This window comes from Suncus etruscus, chromosome 9 (genome assembly GCF_024139225.1).
Source record: "Suncus etruscus isolate mSunEtr1 chromosome 9, mSunEtr1.pri.cur, whole genome shotgun sequence".
NCBI lineage: Eukaryota > Metazoa > Chordata > Mammalia > Eulipotyphla > Soricidae > Suncus > Suncus etruscus.
This window is the reverse complement of record NC_064856.1, coordinates 21,991,171-22,013,609: the sequence shown is the minus strand read 5'-3', so window position 1 is coordinate 22,013,609 and position 22,439 is coordinate 21,991,171. Positions and strand designations below refer to the sequence as shown.

The 22,439-nt window shown below is 46.7% G+C and overlaps 1 protein-coding gene across 1 annotated transcript in view; it reads left to right on the top strand.

The window, feature by feature from the left end:
- Positions 1–17,037, top strand: part of ZHX3 (zinc fingers and homeoboxes 3) — an 82,095-nt gene extending 65,058 nt beyond the window's left edge. The window contains exons 2-3 of the mRNA XM_049779149.1: positions 8,590–11,598; positions 16,688–17,037. Of these exons, the coding sequence (XP_049635106.1) occupies positions 8,742–11,598; positions 16,688–16,698 (2,868 nt within the window). The 5' untranslated portion in view covers positions 8,590–8,741 and the 3' untranslated portion in view covers positions 16,699–17,037. The remainder of the gene's footprint in view (positions 1–8,589; positions 11,599–16,687) is intronic.
- The last annotated feature ends 5,402 nt before the right edge of the window (positions 17,038–22,439 follow it).

The window sequence follows — 22,439 nt, the reverse complement described above, 5'->3', positions numbered from 1 at the left end:
TTCTGTCTGTTGACTGGAAATAACAGTGACTTTTCCTCCTGATCTTCTCCACCTACATCCTAACACTGCTCTGTCTGCACAGTGCTCTGTATTCTTGTGAAGCTTGTGTGCTTTATGCAGTCTCCCTCCAACTTTCATCATTATCAACCAGGATCTCTCTGGACATGAAATGTCCTCTGACATTCAAACATTCCAGAGATCAGAGACAGGGTAGTGTCTGGAGGTGAAGAGTATGCCTCTGTCGAAGGGCCTGAAAAAATAGCACTGTACCAAAAAGTACAGTAAATCACTGGCATTGAAGTTTATCAATATCAAAAAATATCAAATTTATCAATATCAGTAAAGAAACATATAAGAGTACATAAAGCATTACATGTAAGCAATAAAAGGAAAACTTAAAGAACAGACACCAGAAAGAGTAATAACTTTGTGATAGACTGCAGAACAAATCAAGCACATTCTTGCTCATTTCAACTACTTCCGGCTCTTACTCACTGCTGGAAACATGAAGTGAAATGGTTGGGCTGGAGCAAGAGTACAGCAGGCAGGTGTTGTTTGCCTTATAATATGGTTGACCTGAGTTCAATCCCAGACACCCCAATATGGTCTGCCTGAGAACTCAGGAGTAATTGCTGAGTGCAGAGCCAGGAATATCCCCCAAGCATTGTAGGGTGTGGTTAAAAATGGCTTTTCTACAGGGCTACCTTGAGGATATGAGGCCTCAAATACAATTTTATTTAAGAATAATGGAGAGGGGCTGGGGAGATAGCATGGAGATAAGGTGTTTGCCTTGCATGCAGAGAGAGGGTCGGTGGTTCAAATCCCGACATCCCATATGGTCCCCCAAGCCTGCCAGGAGCGATTTCTGAGCATAGAGCCAGAAGTGACCCCTAAGCGCTGCCAAAAACCGAAAAAAAAAAAAAAAAAAAGGAAAAATAGTTATTCCTTTGATTCTGTCATATAGGTACTGCTTTTCTTTTCTTCTTCTTCTTCCTCTATTTTTTGGGGGGTGGGGGTTTGGGACACACCCGGTGATACTCAGGGGTTACTCCTGACTATGCACTCAGAAATTGCCCCTAGCTTGGGGGACCATGTGGGATGCTGGGGGGATCAAACCTCGGTCAGTCCTAGGCTAGCGTGGGTAAGGCAGACGCCTTATCACTTGCACCACTGCTCTGGCCTCTAGATATTGCTTTTCTTCTACATACCACCAGGGTAGATGTTATCCTGAACTCTTAATTTATCTCAACTTTAATTTATTTGGAGTGGAAACATTAGTTTTAAGGAAATAAACAAGTATTGAGGAAAATATAGGAAAAACTCTCCAGGATATAAACCTCAGAGGTGTCTTCAGTGGTGATTCAACTCCATTGGCAAAAAGAACCAAAACAAAACCAAATGGAACTGTATCAAATTAAAAATGTTTTATGTGATGAAAGAAATTGGAGCTAAAATAAAAAGGAACCCTACTGACTAGGAGAAAATATTTGCACATCACACATCAGATATTGAACTAATATTCAAGAAATAAAAAAGGATTCACAAAGCTATAAAACAATGACAAGGGGCCGGAGAGATAGCATGGAGGTAGAGCGTTTGGCTTGCATGCAGAGGGTCGGTGGTTCGAATCCCAGCATTCCATATTGTCCCCCAAGCCTGCCAGGAGTGATTTCTGATCATAGAGCCAGGAGTGACCCCTGAGCGCTGCCGAGTGTTGACCCAAAAACCAAAACAAAACAAAACAAAACAAAACAAAAAAACAAAACAAAAAAAAACAAAAAAAAAACTGACAAAATCCATTTAAAATAATAGGGAGAGGAAATGAATAGACACTTCCCCAAAGAGGACTTATGGTAAACCAATCAATATGGAAAAAGTAGTCATTCATTATCACTTTTTCACACATTAAAAAGGAAAGCAAGGTCCAATAGCACAGAAAATAGTGTGCACCTGGCCAACCTGGGTTAAATTCCCAGCATCCCATATAGATCCCTAAAGTCGACCAAGAGAGTGACAATGATGTCATTGTCAATTTCACATTAGTGAGCATGGCATATCTCAAAATGATTGAAACAACCAGTGTATGGAGATGTGGAAGAGGAACTAACCTTTCACTGTTGGTGAGAATGTCATCTGTGGAACAAGCAGTATGGTGATTTGTCAAAAACAACAACAACAACAACAACCAAGAATAACTTCCCATAACCCTACAATTCCATTTCTTGGCACCTATCCTGAAAACAAAATCATTGATTTAAAAAAAAAAAAAAAAAAAAAAGGGCCCGGAGAGATAGCACAGCGGTGTTTGCCTTGCAAGCAGCCAATCCAGGACCAAAGGTGGTTGGTTCGAATCCCGGTGTCCCATATGGTCCCCTGAGCCTGCCAGGAGCTATTTCTGAGCAGACAGCCAGGAGTAACCCCTGAGCACCGCCGGGTGTGGCCCAAAAACCAAAAAAAAAAAAAAAAAAAAAAAAAAGATGTATGCGGGCCCGGAGAGATAGCACAGCGGCATTTGCCTTGCAAGCAGCCGATCCAGGACCAAAGATGGTTGGTTCAAATCCCGGTGTCCCATATGGTTCCCCGTGCCTGCCAGGAGCCATTTCTGAGCAGACAGCCAGGAGTAACCCCTGAGCAACGCCGGGTGTGGCCCAAAAACCAAAAAAAAAAAAAAAAAGATGTATGCACATCTATGTTCATTGTAGCACTAAGTACAATAGACAGGATATGGAAATAACCCAAATATCTGAAGAAAAATGATTGGGTAAAGAAGTTGTGACAGATACACAATGGAATATGATATTGGTACAAGAAAAGATGAAATCATGCAATTCACTGCAACTTTGATGGAACTAGAGAGCATAATGTTAAGTGAAATAAGTTCTAAGGAAAATAGCAAATCCAAAATGATCTCACCTGTGGTCACAAGTGTGGTTTATAGAGAAATAAAACAAGGAAACAGACACTATCATATAAGGAAAGACTTTTGGCTTTGGTTGCAAAACAGATGATTAAACAGGGTAGGTTGGACAAGGAAGAGGCAGATTAAAAGCAACACAAAGACTTGACAAGAAGGGGCCAGAGTGGTACGCAAGCAGTAAGGCATTTGCCTTGCACGCGCTAACCTAGGACAGACTGTGGTTCCATCCCCTGGTATCCCGTATAGTCCCCCAAGCCAGGAGTGATTTCTGAGCGCAAAGCCAGGAGTAACCCCTGAGCGTCACCGGGTGTGGCCCCCACCTCCAAAAAAAAAAAATAAAATAAAAGACTTGATAAGATCTGGGGCATTTTGATTCTGTTGAAGGTGCAGTAACTTTGTTCATCAAAACCACAAAAGTTGGGCTAGAGCAATAGCACAGTGAGTAAGGCATTTGCTTTGTGCATGGCCGACCCAGGTTTTATCCCTGGCATCCCATATGAGAGTCTGTGTGTGAAGTACTTCCTATGGGGCCTTACAACAGTCACCTTTGGTGATCACAGCCACTGCACCCATCATTGTACTTTTGCCAGTTGCTCTTCTGGGCACTCTTCTTCTTTGGCATTGACCTGCTCTGAGTAGCTAGCACATTTCCTCTCCTGGACCATTTACTTGAATGATAGTTTGGGTCTACGTGTTAACTTCTTAATAAATACAATATCAGGAGCTGAATTTAACTCTTCCTTCTAGTCCTCACCTCAAATAGAAATGTAAGCTTGTAATTTGGGTGTCTGCACTGTGGGGGGGGCAGTTTCTGCTCTAGAACTTGCTGGCTGCTGGCTTTCTGGTGAGTACATGTTCTCTTTGTGTTGGTGCCTCTTTCAGCTTTCTCTTTGTTCTCAACTCCTCAGTCTAAACAACCTTTTTTGTTGACTCGGGTCAAACAAAAATAGTACTAAGGTAAGCAGGGAACTATCAAAAATAAATGATGTCACCCATTGAAACCATAGTGCGAGAATGGTGGCCCTTTTTTGGAAAACTTAGGGCTGTAATTTTCTGCCTTCTACCTTTCTTGGGTTTGGTTTCCTTTTGGTGGTTTTGTGTGTGTGTGTGTGTGTGTGTGTGTGTGTGTGTGTGTGTGTTTACTATATTCACAGTTGTGCAAATACCACCACTATCTAATTTCAGGACATTTTCATCACCCACCCCAAAGAAACTTACATATTTCTGATCATTCCCCACTTCCCTGCCTTTTATCCCTTGGTAATTACCAATCTGATTCTGTCTCCTAGGATTCCCCTATTTTTTATGTCATATAAATGCAGTCATCTAAGCTGTGGCATTTTGTGCCTGCCTCATTTCAGATTGCACATTTCCTATCCATGTTTAGTGTTCTCTAAATTTTTCTCTCTCTCTCTTTTTTTTTTTTTTTTTTTTGGTTTTTGGGTCACACCCGGCAGTGCTCAGGGGTTATTTCTGGCTTCACGCTCAGAAATTGCTCCTGGCAGGTCCTGGGGACCAAATGGGATGCCGGAATTCGAACCTATGACCTTCTGCATGAAAGGCAAACGCCTTACCTCCATGCTATCTCTCTGGCCCCTCTCTAAATGTTTCTTTCCTTTTCATGGCTGAATAAAATAGTCTGCTATATAGACATGTCATATTCTGTGTGTTCATTCTTCAGTTGATGGGCATGGAGATTGTCTTTTTCTTGTTTGTTTGATGACAGTAACAATATCATGAATTTTTGTTTGTTTTGCTTTTGATTTTGATTTTGGTGTTACTCAGGTTGCTCCTGGTTCAACATTCATGCTAGGTGCAGGCTCGGGGACCATATGAGATGTCTGGAATTGAACCTAGGTCAGCCACATGCAGGACCAGTGCCTTACCTTCTTGTTGTATTATAACTCCAGTCCTTATTTTGGGGGGCTCCCCACTTATAGTCCGGGATTCGAACCACCGTCCTTCTGCATGCAAAGACTACTTATTCTGTTACTCCTCCTCCTCCTCCTCCTCCTCCTCCTCCTCCTCCTCCTCCTCCTCCTCCTCCTCCTCCTCCTCCTCCTCCTCCTCCTCCTCCTCCTCCTCCTCCTCCTCCTCCTCCTCCTCCTCCTCCTCCTCCTCCTCCTCCTCTTCTTCTTCTTCTTCTTCTTCTTCTTCTTCTTCTTCTTCTTCTTCTTCTTCTTCTTCTTCTTCTTCTTCTTCTTCTTCTTCTTCTAATTTTGGAGTCACACCCAGCTCTGCACTCAGGAATTACTTCTAGCAGTGCTCAGGGGACTATATGGGATACCGGGGACAGAACTTGGTCTGCTGCATGCAAGGAAAGTGCCTGCCTATTATACTATCTCTTCAGCCCTCTAATTTATTTGCTTTCTTAAATATGCCACTGTGGGGGGGGGAGGCAAAACTCTTGGGTTTTTTTTTTTTTTTTGGTTAAGCTTTGCATATCCTGGATATCAACCCTTTATCTGACATGTTGAGTGCAAATATTTTTTCCTATTTAACAGTCTTTTAGTTTTATACCATATTTCTTTTGCCATATAGAAAACTTCTTAGTTAGATGAAGTTCCATTTGTTTAGCTTTGATTCTGTAGCCTTTGCCATTGTCATTGTATCTTTACAGTACATTTAGGTCTTATCTCAAGGTCTTTGATGCATTTTTTAAACACTGTTTTATTTATTTATTTAGTTAGTTTTTTGGGCTGTACCTGGTGGCGCTCAGGGTTTATTCCTGGCTCTGCATTCAGAAATTGCTCCTGGTAGGCTCAGGGGACCATGTGGGATGTCAGGAATCAAACCTGGGTCTGTCCCGGATTGGACTCTTGCAAGGCAAACACCCTATTGCTGTGCTATTGCTCTGGCCCCTTGATCCTTTTATTTAAAAACAAACAAACAAACAAACAAAAAACTATTTATTGATTAATTGGTTTTGGGCCATACTCAGCGGTGCTCAGGGTCTCCTGGCTCTGCACTTAGAAATCGCCCCTGGCAGGCTGGGAGACCATATTGGATGCTGGAGATCAAACTGGGTACCTCCCAGGTTGGCCACATGCAAGGCAAATGCCCTACCGTTGTGATATCTCTCCGGCCCCCTTTGATCCATTTTGAATTGAGTTTTAAGATTTCAAAGTTTGATTTGTAATACTATTAAAGAGTTTGATTTATAATACTATTAAAGAGAGGGTTTCCTGCATATACCTTTTGAAAACCACACCACCAACAGAGTATCTGCTTCCTTCACTATTGTCCCAGCCATAGCCTCTCAGCCCCCACATTTTCTGGGAACCTTTGCTCTGTAGACCAGGTCTCAGGTTCTATTGCCTTTTTTTTTTTTTTTTTTTGGTTCACACCTGGCGATGTTCAGGGGTTACTTCTGGCTCTGAGCTCAGAAATTGCTCCTGGCAAGCTCAGGGGACCATATGAGATGCCAGGGTTCAAATCACCGTAATCCTGGATCTGCTGCATGCAAGGCAAACGTTCTACCACTATGCTATCTCTTCAGCCCCAGGTTCTATTGCCTTTGATCTTTTGGGTTTTTTGTTTGTTTGTTTTTTTGTTTTTGGGTCACACCTGGCAGCACTCAGGTTACTCCTGGCTCTATGCTCAGAAATCGCTCCTGGCAGGCTCCGGGACCATATGGGATGCCAGGATTCAAACCACCATCCTTCTGCGTCTAAGGCAACTGCCTTACCGCTATGCTATCTCTCCGGCCCCTTGTTATTCTCTTGTTATGTATCTTTATGTCCTGAATATGAGAGAGTTCATACTGTGTTGGTCCCTCTCCTCACTCACTTCACTATGTGTGATATTCTAATTCCATTCACCTAGTGGCAAATTGCATGATTTAGCATTCCATTGTGTATGTGCATCATATAATCATGTGTCAGTTTTTATAGGACCCACACCCAGCAGTGCTGAGGAGGCCCCAGGCCATTCCTTTCAGTTCTTGGCCCTGCTGTATAGGCTCTGTATGCCTAACAGTTCAGCACTAAAGCCTGATGCTGTGGTTCTGGAGGCTACCAGGGCCACCCTGACATTGCCCACAGGTTACTAGAGCCATCCATAATGATGCTCTCTCTGGAGGCCCATGCAATGCAGGGGAGCAAACTTGAGTTCTCATACATGTAAGGCATGTATGTATACTATCTTTTTAAGCCATATCCACAGCTAATTTTGGTATAATTTTATGATTTTTTTTGTTTGTTTTTGGGCCACACCCAGTGATGCTCAGGAGTTACTCCTGTCTATGTGCTCAGAAATTGCTCCTGGCTTGGGGTACCATATGGGACACTGGGGGATCAAACAGAGGTCTGTCCTAGGCTAGTGCGGGCTAGCACCACTTGCACCACTGCTCCAGCCTTATTTTGTTTCTTAATAGTATTTTATTTTAGCCATTGATCACCAGGATTAGACTTATAAAGTTTTCTGGGTTTATTTACTAAAACTAAATAGTGATGTTTTAAATTTTTTATATTTGTATATCAAATCCAAACACTAATTTGGCATTAAAAACTATTGTTTTAGCCATTAAACACTGTCTGATGTAGCTCCCTTACAAACGGTGCTCAGTGAATCTGGGGTGCCACATACTTAGCCAGTTGGGCTGGTCATTTCAATATAAGGGTCTGAGGATGTGGCAGTGCTCAGCCCAGCAGTGCTGGAGGTCACCCAGTGGTGTCCAGGTACCTCCCAGGATGCACCCACTGGTGCTATCTCTGGTTGAAGTGCTTGTTTGTTTTCAAGAACAAATGGTAGAATAGGGGCCGAAAAGATAGCACAGTGGTGGGATGTTTGCCTTGCAAGCAGCCGACCCAGGACAGATGGTGGTTCAAATCTCAACATCCCATATGGTTTCCCTGTGCCTGCCAGGAACGATTTCTGAGCACAAAGCCAGGAGTAACCCCTGAGTGCTTCGGGGTGTGACCCCAAAACAAAAACAAAAACAAAACAAAACAAAAAAAATGGTGGAATAATGGAAAGTAACCTAAATAATACAGTGGGAGATCACATATAATATGCACACATAAACTGAGTTGCTCTATCTGCATAGCTTATGGGGCCACAGACCTTTGTAGGTCACCTGTCCCTCTGACCTTTGGGGCAGCATCAGTAACTATAAGGTGATCTCTCTCCTGTGACTGGGTATAGATGAATTTGGGCAGCATCCTAGAAAAGGCCCCAGAAAGAGCCAGACTCCAAGGGCAACCCTTTTCTTTCCCTCAGTTCATACTGCAGGGACTCAGCTCTGGGCCCAGCCTGGAGACAGAGGCCTTGCCTTGTTCTCGTGTGTGGGAAGGCTATGAAAAGAAAGATCCTTGTTGGCCCAAACATTTAAACAAGAACTACACTGGATCTTTTGTTTTCATTCTGACAGTCAGAATTAATTTAGAAATACAAAAGAGAATTTTTGTCTTTGTTTTTTAAATCAGTCACTTAATGCAAGGCTGGGGTTGCGGGACAAAACAGAAACACATGGCTTAAGTCAATCAAACAGTGTTGGAACATCCTTGGGTCATTCTTCAGGGCGTAGTTCTGTGAATATCTGGAGCAGCTCCTGACTCCACAACCAAGTCACTGTGATAGATGACCAGAAGTGGCATGTGTCTTGGTATCTGAGAAACACATACATAAAACTTAAGGGACCATAATCTTTTCCCCACCTTCTTTATCCTCAGGTTTAAGAGGGAAAACTGGCTGTCTGCGAACAACTGAAATTTCTGCCCTTGGAAACTAATTCTTTGGCCCTGATGGAGTTTCTTAATATCAGACTCTGAGACACTTGGTGAGGTAACTCGCTCCCACTGATTACACAAGAGTGGCCGTCACCATGGCCAGCAAGAGGAAATCTACCACCCCTTGCATGATCCCTGTGAAGACAGTGGTGCTGCAAGAGACCAGTGCAGAGGCTCAGCCTGCTGAGGCTTTGCCAGAAGGTCCTCCACAAGATCTGCCCCCAGAAGTGCCTGCTACCAGCAGTGAGGCGGCCCCGAGCTCCAGCAGTGCTGACAGTACTGCGCTGGCCAATGGGCATCGGAGCACTCTGGATGGTTACTCATATTCCTGTCGATACTGTGATTTCAGGTCCCAGGACATGACCAAGTTTATGGGACATATTAATTCAGAGCACACAGACTTCAATAAGGACCCAAATTTCATTTGTACTGAATGCAGTTTTTTGGCAAAAAACCCTGAGGGACTTTCTCTGCACAATGCCAAGTGCCACTCAGGAGAGGCCAGCTTTGTGTGGAATGTGGCCTTGTCAGACAATCATGTCGTCATAGAGCAGAGCATCCCTGAGAGCATCAGCACTCCTGATCCATCAGGTGAGCCCAATTCTGAAGGCACCGATGGGCAGGCAGAGATCATCATTACCAAAACTCCAATCATGAAGATAATGAAAGGCAAAGCTGAAGCCAAAAAAATTCACACACTCAAGGAGAATGTTCCCAGTCAGCCTGTTGGCGAGACTTTCCCAAGCCAATCTTCTGGGGAGAAAGAGATGAAAGAGGGGGACCACTCCTTTATCAACGGAGGGGTTCCAGTCAGCCAGCCGTCTGCCAACTCTGCAAAACGCCCCCATACCTCCAATGGGCCCCTCATAGGAACTGTGCCCGTCTTACCAGCGGGCATAGCCCAGTTCCTTTCCCTCCAGCAGCAGCCCCCAGTGCATGCTCAGCACCACCCCCACCAGCCACTGCCCACCTCCAAGTCACTGCCCAAAGTGATGATCCCTCTGAGTAGCATTCCGACATACAATGCAGCCATGGACTCGAACAGCTTCCTGAAGAACTCCTTCCACAAGTTCCCCTATCCAACCAAAGCTGAGCTCTGCTACTTGACTGTGGTCACCAAGTATCCAGAAGAGCAACTCAAGATTTGGTTTACAGCCCAGAGGCTGAAGCAAGGAATCAGCTGGTCCCCTGAGGAGATTGAGGATGCCCGGAAAAAGATGTTCAGTACTGTCATTCAGTCTGTCCCACAGCCCACAATCACTGTTCTAAACACCCCGCTGGTGGCCAATGCTGGCAACGTCCAACATCTCATCCAGGCCACTCTACCAGGCCAAGTGGTGGGGCAACCCGAAGGTGCGGCAGGGGGCCTTCTGGTCACGCAGCCACTCTTGACCAATGGGTTGCAGGCGCCAAACTCTTCTCTTCCCCTGTCAGTTTCATCTGTCCCCAAGCAGTCACCTGTCGCCCCCATTAACACTGTGTGTTCTAACACCACCTCGGCTGTGAAGGTGGTCAATGCTGCCCAGTCACTCCTCACAGCATGTCCTAGTATCACCTCCCAAGCCTTCCTTGATGCCAGCATCTACAAAAACAAGAAGTCCCATGAGCAGCTGTCTGCGCTGAAAGGTAGCTTCTGTCGGAACCAGTTTCCAGGACAGAGTGAGGTTGAACATCTGACCAAAGTGACTGGCCTCAGTACAAGAGAGGTGCGGAAGTGGTTCAGTGACCGGAGGTACCACTGCAGGAATCTGAAGGGCTCCAGAGGCCTGCTGCCAGGCGAGCACAGCTCCCTCATCATTGACTCACTGCCTGAGGCACCCTTCTCTCCAGCAGCCAAGCCTCCTGACGCCACCAACATCCCGATGGCAGCCAGCCTGGCTACCCACCCTTCCGCCAAGCGACAGACCTGGCACCAGACCCCCGACTTCATGCCAACCAAGTACAAGGAGCGTGCCCCCGAGCAGCTCAGAATTCTAGAGAGTAGTTTTGCACAGAACCCCCTTCCTCTTGACGAGGAGCTGGACCGCCTAAGAACAGAAACCAAAATGACCCGAAGGGAGATTGATAGCTGGTTTTCAGAGCGGCGGAAAAGAGGGACAGCTGAGGAGACCAAGAAGGTGGATAAGGGTGCATCTCTGGAAGATGAGGAGGCTGTGGAGGATGAGGAAGAAGATCTGGCCCATGATCTAAGGATCCATGGTGAAAATGACACTCCGGAAGCACCTGACGACCACAGCTTGGCAGAACGAAAGGTCAGCCCCATCAAAATCAACCTGAAGAACCTGCGGGTCAGTGAAGCCAATGGTAAGAGTGAGCTGCTAGGGGTGGAGCTCTTGGAACCTGAAGATGATGAGTCCACTAAGCCAGCCGAGCAACCACCAGGCAGGGGGGGCTACAAGAAGACAGTTCGGCAGAGGCATCTACTACGCCAACTCTTCGTGCAGACCCAGTGGCCAAGCAACCAGGACTATGACTCTATCATGACTCAGACAGGCCTGCCGCGGCCAGAGGTGGTACGCTGGTTCGGGGACAGCAGGTATGCCTTGAAGAATGGCCAGCTCAAGTGGTATGAAGACTACAAGAGGGGGAACTTCCCGCCAGGACTGCTGGTCATCACCCCTGGTAATCGGGAGCTACTGCAGGACTATTACACAACACACAAGATGCTGTATGAAGATGACCTGCAGAGCCTCTGTGACAAGACCCAGATGAGCTCCCAGCAAGTCAAGCAGTGGTTCGCCGAGAAGATGGGCGAGGAGACTCGTGCTGTGGCTGACACTGGTGGCGGCGGCGAGGACCAGGGCCCTGGTGACCCACCAGCAGTTCAAAAAATGGGGACGGGTGATGCCTATTTGGAGGTTGCTGAGACTAGTGAATTGTGGGAGCCCAGTGCCCCTGAGGCTGGCTCAGAGCCCATGGATGCACAGAGTCCCCAAGCTGGACTTCAGTTGGGTAAGGAGTTGTGGGGAACCAGGGCTCTGAAGGTATTGGGAAGGTAGGGAGTGTTTGTGGGCCAGCACTGAATGCATTGCTTTTGAGTCTTTTGAGGGCTTTCTGGCAGTGGGACACTAGTGGCTGTTTAAGAGGCAACGGGTGCAGAAGTCAATGAAACATGTGATAAAGGGGTGAACATTATGGTTTCTGGTTTTCATTTGCCTACTTACGATGGAGGCTTCCCTAGTAGTGCTGGGCCCACTCCCAGAAATACTCAGCCCAGCAGTATGGGCCTGATCCTTTTCAATCCCCTGAGATTCTGGGCCTGACCCAAGTTTGCTTGCTTAAGCCCAGTCATGTGATGCTACTTAGCCCCACCCCCCATCAGTGCCAAGAGCTACCAGAGCCCAGGAACAAATTAAGGGCCCTGGGCATGCAAGGTGTGTGCTCCATATGTTCAGACCTATGACACATAGTGAACCTACAAGAGTCCACAGTTTGCTATTTCTCTTTTTTTTTTTTTTGTTTTTTGTTTTTTTTGTTTTTTTGGGCCACACCCAGCGGTGCTCAGGGGTTACTCCTGGCTGTCTGCTCAGAAATAGCTCCTGGCAGGCACGGGGACCATATGGGACACCGGGATTCGAACCAACCACCTTAGGTCCTGGATCGGCTGCTTGCAAGGCAAACACTACTGTACTATCTCTCCGGGCCCTCACAGTTTGCTATTTCTTAGCCATCAAATTTGGCTCAAACTGTTGAACAAACGGAGAGAGCTAGCCTTTCTAGAGACATGGAGTGTTGGTTTAATGATGAAAGTCCTAAATTTTCCTTTGTAATTGTTCTTCCTGATCTAAGAAAGTCATCTTCTTTTATTTTTATTTTTGTTTTGGGCCACACTCAGTGGTGCTCAGGCCAGCTGGGGGTGGAGGGGCATATGGGATGCTGGGAATAGAACCTGTGTTGGTCATGTTCAAGACAAATGCCCTACCCACAATGCTATCACTCAGGCCCCTCATCTTCCTTTTTAGAAAGATATCTTTTGAATCAAGAGCTTGATAATTTTTCTTTTTTAGTTTCTCCAGATCATAGGATTGATTAGTACTTGAAAGAACATTTTTGACGTTGATACAGCACACAACTTTGAAGCCACTGACAAGTGACATTATTAGGTGTTAAATTTCCCAGAATTTTTGTTTGTTTTTGGGCCACACCCAGCAGTTTTTGGGGGTATACTCCTGGCTCTGTGCACAGGGATCACTCTTGGTGGTTCAGGAGCCCACCATATAGGGTGCCAGTGATCAAATCCTGGTCAGCTACATGCAAGGCAAGTGCCCTGTCTGCTGTACTCTTGCTCTAGCCCTGCTTTTGTGGAGTTTTCAACAAACCTGGGTCTCTAGGCTTGCCCTCCGTCCACTACACCTCTAGGTACTTTTCAGTTTCTCAAGGCCTCTGGACAGGCTGGCTGGGGAGCAGGGAATAGCTCTATGGAGACTGAGGAGGCATCTAAACTCTCCAAATCTTTGTTGTATGGACCTTGAGAAATAGGTTGCAGATCTGTTTTGGGACAAGCTAGAGGACATCTCTGAGGTGATGGAACCTCACAGGAGTTTCGGGAGGGGCACCAGAGAATGTTCATCTATGGCTTCCTAGTGGGGGATACCAGGGGTCTTTGCCCCTACAGGCCCCTGCACACATTGTCCTCAGCCTGCTCCTGCAGAATGCCCATGTCCCTGATTTTGGCTATGCCAGAAAAAGTGCATTACTGGGGAATTGATGATTTTAGATTTTTTTTAGTAATTATATTTAAAATTTTTTGTAATACTGTAATTAGACACAGGACTGCACCATTGAGAAGCATTCACTCTTCTGAGCTATATCCCTGGACTCAGTAATGTATTTTAAGTAAAATTTTAGTAAAGTGTATTCTTTGATTGCATATAACTATTTAATGATTAGAAGCTTTCAAGGCAGTTCTAATGAAGATGTACTAGAGAGCTGAGTTTGAAGAAATGCGCCTCCAGGGTACACTCCAGGTATGCTTTTCCTCCCCAAACTTCAATGCAGTAGCCTGTTGCCTAGCAAGGGATGAGTGTAGAGGGTATTTGAACAGATTTTTCTTTTCTTTTTTTTTTTTTTTTTTTTTGTGGTTTTTGGGTCACACCCGGCAGTGCTCAGGGGTTATTTCTGGCTCCACGCTCAGAAATTGCTCCTGGCAGGCACAGAGGACCATATGGGGTGCCGGGATTCGAACTGATGACCTCCTGCATGAAAGGCAAACGCCTTACCTCCATGCTATCTCTCCGGCCCCTGAACAGATTTTTCTTGTAAAGCCTTGTAAATACAAGGCTTCTGGTGCATGGACACCTACATTACATATATAGAGTGATTTCTTGGAATGGATTGGAGGAGAAGAGGAAGTTAGTTTTAGAGGAGCTATGGGATCCAGATGAGAGCTGGGTGGGTAGAGGTGGAGAAGCTTGCGGTGGTGAACACAGCAGGACCTGGGGGGCTGGCTCTGTCCCACTCTGCAGCTCTCTGCCCTAAACACCAGATTCCCTGTCATTCAATAGTGGCACTAGTTAGCATTCTTTACTATTGAATGCTGTTTAGGATTTGATCGTTCTGTAAGAGTCAGGGAAAGTTAAATGGGATGCATGTAAAGTGTCTACTTATAAGTGGCTTTTTTTAAATTAAAATTTTAATTGAATCACCATGAAAGCCACCAAATTGTTCATAATTGAATTTCAGCCTACAGAGTCCAACACTTATTCCTTCACCCGTGTACATTTCCTGCCACTAATGTCCCCAATTTCCTTCCTGGCTACCCTTTTACCCTCCTCCCTGCCTGCCTCTAAGACAGACATTTTTTCTTCTCTTTTTCTCTCCTCTTTCTCTTTTATCTAGACACTTTGCAATATTGTTACCGAAGTGGTATGTATCTGTTACTGTGACATATGTTACTGATGTGTGACATGTATATGTTACTGAAGTGATATGTATGAAAGTGACATATATATCACTTTACCTCCTTTCAGATCCTGTTCTTGACCAGGGTTCATTTCCACCTATCATTGTTATAGTAGACCCTTCTCTGCCCTAATTATACATAAGCTTCCTACCATGGGCCAGTCCTTTTGGCTCTCATTTCTATTGTCTTTGAGTATTATTACCATACTATATATATATACACCCAAATTAGTGCAATTATTCTATGTCTATCCTTCGCTCTCTGACTCAGTCTGCTCAATATAATGCATTTCATATCCACCCATGTATAAGCAAATTTCATGACTTTATTTTTCGTAATACCTTGCAAATAGCTCTTTTATAAGAGACACCATGGTTGGTTTACAAAAAAAGGGGATGCGATGTTCAGCAGGTAAACTCAGGGAACTTTATGATAGGGAGGGGGGCTGTACAGAGAGGAGTTGAAGATAATACCAGGATCTGACTTGTGTAACAAGTAAAGGTGTTTCCTCTCAATTAAGGGATGTCTTCATGAAGAGAAACCCATCTGGGAAGGAAGAAAACATAACTCACTGGCCTTTGAGGTCTGGCTGTCTTAGAACCAGACCTTTGCAATAGGTGTTGGCCCTAAGTCTGAAGTTCTGGAAAGAGATCAGGACTGGAGAGATAAGTTTGGGGCCCTGTAGTAGATAACCCAACAGCAATAAATAGCTAATCCACGAGAGGATGCTTTAGCAGTTAGGCAAATGCAAATCAGAACAAGAGTAAAAGAATAGAGACTCAAATAGGTTTCTGCACATCAGTATTCAGAACAACGTTATTTCTAACCCAAAGATGGAACTGCCTATGTATTGGCAGGTGAGCAAAAGGGGTGTGTACATATAGTTGAATATTATTTAGCCATAAAAAGAATGATTATTTATTCTTCAAAATGGATAAACCTTAAAAGCATTAAGTATGCTAAATAAAATAAGCATTGTTAATTTTTGTTTTTTTGGGGGGGCCACACCCAATGATGCTCAGGGGTTACTCCAGGCTGTGCACTCAGAAATCGCTCCTGGCTTGGGGACATATGGGAAACTGGGGGATTGAATCGAGGTCTGCCCTAGGTTAGTCCATGCAAGGCAAATGCTCTACCCCTTGTGCCACTGCTCTGACCCCTGAAATAAGCATTATTAAAATATACATATGGGCTGGAGAGATAGCATGGAGGTAGGGTGTTTGCCTTGCATGCAGAAGGCCGGTAGTTTGAATCCCATATGGTCCCCTGAGCCTGCCAGGAGTGATTTCTGAGCATAGAGCCAGGAGTAACCCCTGAGCGCTGCTAGGTGTGACCCCCCCCCCCAAAAAAAAAATCAGTGACATGGTAGGTTGTATATGTATTTGCCACATAAAGATATTCCAACCTGGGGCCAGAGCGATAGTTCAGTGGTACGGAGTTTGCTTTTCATGCAGCTGATCCAAGATGGACCTCGGTTTGATCCCCGGTGTCCCATATGGTCCCTTGAGCCAGAAGCAAATTTCTGAGTGCATAGCCAGGAGTAACCCCTGAGTGTCACTGGATGTGGCACCCACCCCCCAAAAAAAAAAGATATGCCAACCTAATACACTCCTCCCTCCAGTTACAAATGCAACATTAGTCCAAAGTGAAGCAAAATATTATTTTTCTAGATGGAGCTGAACTGGACTTGGCTGGGTGGTGGGTGGGGAGAGACATCGTGTGTATCAAGCAATCGGCGCATGGTCTGTAAGAGGCTTGTGGCTAGAGTCACGGGGAATCATTTGGGTGAGAACAAAAGTCTGGCCAACTACTGTCTGTTCTAGCAGAGTGGGGCAACCCACAAAGTGGGGGACAGAGGAAGTCTTGAGCCCCGGAGCTATGCTGAGTGGGGCAGTAGCTGATGGGCTTCAGGATGACTGGGCAGCCCCGAGGAGGGAGAGGCCGACATCCCATCTGTAACCTGTGTGCTCTACTCCATACCCCTTGTGGGAGTGGGGTCTGCTGGTGGAAAGGCAGATCCTAGAGGGAGAGGCTCCCCGAGTCACCCCAAACTCAAAGGGCAAGAGCCAGCTTCTAGGGGCTGAGGGGCTTCATCAGGGGGCTGCTGATGTGGAAGTGACGTGTGTGTTTTCTCCTCAGAAACAGACTGAATGGGAATTGATTGTTACAAAGGACCCGCCAGTCTGGGATGCCACGGCTGCATGGATGACCCAATTCAACTCTGCTGCCACTCGCCATTCCCATGTTGGGCCACCTAGTCACCCAGGAAAGCTGCTGGAGTCCTCACCACTAGCCCCACTGCCTTGTCACCCAGCAGATTGGGAGAGCAGAGTTCTCACCCGTTCTTCCTCCCACCTTTCCTTTGCCACCCAATGGATAAAATAGTTCAGATTTCATATTCATCGGTGCAGAATCAAGTTTTTAACCTAGAGGTCTGCCTAGATACATTTCATAAAACGTCATATTTCAACCCTTTTACAACATAGAAACCTTGGTTAGCCCAGCAGTATGTTGTCTTTTGCATCATCTCTGAAAGTGCCCGTATCTGTTCTCTGGAGATGGCTGCACCCACATTCCCTCTCCTGCTGGGCACTCAGCACTGCATCAGAACCTCCTGTGCCCCCTGTCTCCCTCCCACTCGTGTTCTCCATGGCAGGCTGCAATTTTGAAGAGGGCTCTGTGGAGTGGCCAGCTCATCCTGCCAGGTTCACCCTGTCAGGTATAATCATCAGAACCCGCTGTGAGCCACAGTTTGACCAATGGACTGGCCACATGGCCAGTGTTCAACAACGCTCAAGTTGTTCCTGTCATTCTGTTTCTCGTGGGTGTTTGAATCATGAACCACAACTTTGCAGTCAAAGGATCAACTGAAGCAAGGCCTTGCTGAATCATCCAAGCAACAACTAAAGAAATGTGGTATTAAGCTAATGTATGGATACCCTGTGCTGCCACCTTTTAAAACTTTAGAGTGAGGAAAATCATCAACAGAGCAGGGGTGAGAGGTTAAGAATAAGCCAGTAGACACAGCCCACTGCAAGTGAGCCTCTCCTGAGCCCTTTGTCCATGCTCACTGCCACGTCTGTCCTTGGAGAGTGCCCAGCAGGAGGTAGCTGAGGAACCCGGGGCTCTGGGCTGCCTGTGTGGTGGTTGGCAGCACAAAGACCTACTCTGAGGGGCTTGGCAGAACTCACAGAGTGAGTGATCCCTCCATGGGATCCCACATAGAATGAGCCTGATCCTACCACGAATCCTGCCAGCTACAGGCACTGAGCCTGGGCCCGGTCTTACCTTCCTAGCGGCAGTCTTGGAAACAACATTCTATTTGCTTCCTCCTAACCTGCATTCCATTTTTAACAGAAAATCAGAGCAAAAGGTGCCTTTGAAACAGTGAGAAGATTTGCTGCCAAGTCGTTCTGCAGTGAATCCCGAGAGCACACCTGCTCACCCAGCTTTCCTAGGATATCACTTGCTGCCCAGGTACCAAGGCCTGCTGGGCAGTCTGCTCCTGGATCAGGCTGGGCAGGAGACCCCAGAGGGCCAGAGCAAGAAATACTCAGGGTGTCTAGGCATTCCCTCCTCCTCTGCCCCACCCAAATGGGCACCTCACTGGCGTGGCTGTGAGGAGAACAATGGAGGGAGTTCTTTTTTAAAACCAAACCCCCTAGAACCTAAAGCATCTTCTCCTACCCTCCCTGTTCGAGACGGGATCACCTCTTACTTTTCTCAACAGGTGGCTGTGATTATGGGGCACTTTTCATCTGCCTTTTTTGTACCCTTTTTATTTGGTAGGGGGAGGGAAAGATGAAGCTGGTTAGTCCCAAAGGTCTCTCTGAGGAATTGCCAAGAATTGCTTTCCCTAGAGAACAAACTCCCTGGAATTTTGCCTTCAGTGCTATGTACATGCAGATTCATTCATATATATACACATATACCATGCAGATATTCTTATTTCACTAATGAAATGTGGATCTGACACAGACACTTGAACTCAGTGGCCTGTACTGGGGGGAGGGCACTATGCTTGGAGGGAATGTCAGCACCTGGGTCCTGTAGTTCCCCAGCACAAAGCTGTTTCCATATGTTTGATAGATCCCTGGCACCCTCCCACAGCCTGCGTACCCTGGTTTGCGGGTGGGTGTATCTTTATAGAAAGATTTCTTTTTTTTTTTTTTTTTTTTGGTTTTTGGGCCACACCCGGCATTGCTCAGGGGTTACTCCTGGCTGTCTGCTCAGAAATAGCTCCTGGCAGGCACGGGGGACCATATGGGACACCGGGATTCGAACCAACCACCTTTGGTCCTGGATCGGCTGCTTGCAAGGCAAACGCCACTGTGCTATCTCTCCGGGCCCTAGAAAGATTTCTTGGTGGGCTTTTTTGTCTTCATATTTCTTTAACAACCAAGCAGTCAAACAAAATATCAAACAAAATTCCTGGTGGACAAGCTCGTGTGGGGAGTTAAGTGATCTGACCTATATGGGCTCTGCTTTAAGTGATGCTGTGGTCCTACCTATGGGCCCCAAGCCCTTTGTATTTGCAGTTGGTGGCTAGGTCCACAGCGTGAATAGCCAACTGCCAGGTCACAGAGCCAGCTCCTGCCTTTGCACTTGAGCCAGTGAGAATAAGGGCTGGGCTATCTCCTGAAGGAAAGGTCCAGTGGAGACAACAGGTCCTTTCAGGGATGCTGCAGCAGGTACTAGAGGTTTGAGGGCTCAGGGTTGGGGGATAATACGTAATGCACATGCCAGGACACAGAAGCACATGCTGGCCACAGCAGGAGCTGCATTTCAGACCAGAGTTGCAAGATGTTGCCTCAAACTGAAGACTGTTTTTGGAACAGTAAAGGAGGATGAGGTCTGGCTCCTGAGAAAAGCCTGTTTGGTTTTTTACAGTTTTTTGATAGGGAGTGTAGATCCAACTTTAGTAGATACAGCCAGATCCCTTCCTGATAAAAGGAAATCTGGATTTCTGGTGTGTAATTTTGCATATTTTGCCTTATTTTAACTATTGACTATCATGGAGCTATTTGACTTGGGCAGGTGGTTTTGGGGAGGTGCAGCATACTGGGGTGCCGCCCACTGGAGTTAGGTAGGATAGTGTGACTCAATGGCCTGCTTTTTTTGGTGGTCACAGCATGACTGGCAGCTCACAGATTCTGCCCAGAGCCTCAACCTGATGCCCGAGCCACCCCTGCTCTCCAGATGCAAAAGCAGGGGGCTTCGTGTTGCAGGAAGGAAGTGTCAGGTGATGTTCATTCCCACATGTAAGAATGGCTCCAGCATGTCTGAGCATGTTCTAGGGGCTGATATGGTGCTGGTAGCCCAGTGACATGTCCTGTGTCACCCCCTCTGTACTCTGTGCCTGGCTGACTCCTTGGGTTATCTTTCTGCATCCTTTCCTCAGTGCTCTGCTGTGCTGCCCTCTCACTGGTTTTCTAGTCTCTTGTTGGACCAAGAGCTCATCATAGGAGCAATTTCGTCAGTTCACATGTCAGAGCATGGGCAGATAAAGGTACATTGTGTGAGAGAAACATGCCAGGAAGAAAATATTAAAACCTAGCCTAGAGATTTGCTTTTTCCTAAGCTTTTACCTTGTGCAGTGAGTGTTTAGCTGGAGTTATCTGTCACATCTTTTGCAGAAGGCTTACTTTGTGATAAGTGTCAATTTTCATTCATCTCATTTCTTTGCAAGGCTTGTATGCGGGAGAAGGAAAATCCTTTCTAGATACAGGTCTGTGTGGCCAGTACTCCCTGACCAAAGCCATAGCGGACCCTGGTCAGGAGGAGATGGAACTCAGATCTTCTCACTCCAGGCTGGAACCTCTTTCAGTATCCCCCAAATTAGCTTCCTTCATGCTCTCGGTTGGCACACCAGCTCTCCTAGCCTTCCCATTCAGACCTGAGGGTGGCACATCTCCAAGTGGCTTGGGGAGCCAACATGTGCAAAAGGGGGCCATGCAGCCCAATCCCATGGAGCGTGTCCCCACATGTAGCATCTGTGCCCAGGAAGTGGGCCAACCTCTCCACAAATGGACACCAGCAGGTGACCAGCAGGCTCCGGTTCTTGTCTGTGTGCTGGAGTCTGTTGGGATGAAGTAGACAGGGCCCCCAATTCTCCTGATCTACTGAGGGGACTAGTTGCATATGGCTCACACACATGGAACTTGCCTCTTGGTTCTTCGGTGCATTGCTCTCAAGACTAGCCTTTCTGTGACCTGCCTGCTCATGTGTGTGTGTTGTGATTCAGCCCTGTTCTTCCATGGGATACCTGACAGCTGGATGCCACCGACCTACTGCTCCAAAGTTAGTAGTAGAAGCCAAGACTCCTTGGGACACAGGACAGGGGCAAGCACCTGCCCCTTTCTTGACTCTTAGCAGAACTGTGCAGGTGGAGGATAGATTCAGTTACTGCCTCATCACCACACCCACGTCATTGTGGCCTTCAACCCTGGCCCTGCTCTGCTCAGGAGGAGAGCTGGGTGTGGCAGGGCCCTTTTGGGAAGCATCATGGTCTTCTGATACTTAGCTGTCCACAAGCTGGGGCCTGAGGAGTCTTACTGCCATTAGTGCCTCTGTCCTGCCCATTGAGGGGTACATGTGAGCTGCGGCGGGGAGTGGTGGTGGTGGTGTCCAAAGCAGCTTTTACCATTGACCTCTAACTTGTTCTTTGCCTAATAGGTGGGTAGTACAACAGTTCTCAGTATGACTGGAAGGGGCGGGATAGGAGTGGGGGGGAAATGGAGGCTGGTCAGCTGCCAAATGTGGGAAACTCTAGAAAGCTTGTGGTGCATGAGTCCAGCCTCAGAATAGCAGCACTGTGGAGGGTGTGTCTGCCCGGTGGTACCTGACAACCCTGTGATTTGTGTTAAGAGGGAAAGTGGGGCTAGGGAGATAGCTCAGTAGTAGCAGCCTTGGGACTGATTCCTGGCCTGCAACTTTCGACTATATAGTATTTATAAGGGATATCGTCAGGTACTCTAGATCCTGCTTATACACTCTCTTGCAGTTTGCTTGAAATGCAGTCCTAGGGTGGTTGGGGTAACAAGCTAAAGGGGGGGGGGGGTAAGTCTTCCCTCCCAGTAATCAGACCCTGTGTGCTGGGGAGAGAAAAATGGTAACCCCCATGTGCTGGAGTTCCCATCCTGCTTCTAAGCAGCCCCTTTGTTCCACTGTGTCAGGAGGGCCAGACTGTGCCATAATTGTTATTAAAAAGAAAAAAAAAAACAGGCCAATCCCCGCCCCTCTGGCTATTGTTCATTCAAAGTTGACTGAGTACAGCCTTTGTGGACATTGGGGAAGTTGCCAAAAAGCCTGCAGATCCTTCCTGACATGGTCCCACTCTGGCTGTTCTCCCTATTTATATTCCAGTCTGTGCACCACCCCTTGGTTCCCCAAGGACAGGCAGCCTGCTGAGAAGGGGAAAGGGAGGACCCATGGTGAGGTGGGGTAGAGGGGGTGGGTTGCTTTTAGTGCACTTCCAGAGAGGAGACACTGAAGTGAGCATCTTGGTGCTACAAGGCAACCACCCCATTTCTGTCTGCAGAGCAACCTTGCCTCTCATGTAGTGGCCAAGGGTGAGAGCCTGCAGAGGTGGCAATCGATGATTGAAGTTGGGAAGGGTGAGCACTCCTGGCCCTGGAGCACAGGCTCACAAGTAGGCCTAACACATGGGGGTGGTTGTGCTTGCAGCAGAGAGAGCTGTCCGCTGTGGGCAGAGGGGCCAGGCCTCACAAGGTCCCCTGTGGGGATGCTGCTATTTCTAAGATGCAAATTGCACATTTCTTAGATTTTTGTATCTGTGGATTTGGATAAGGGAGGGAACAGGGACAAACTGCTTGTATACTTTGAAATGGGCTGAAATGGTACTTCAAAGTCTTTTGATCGTTCCTAAATA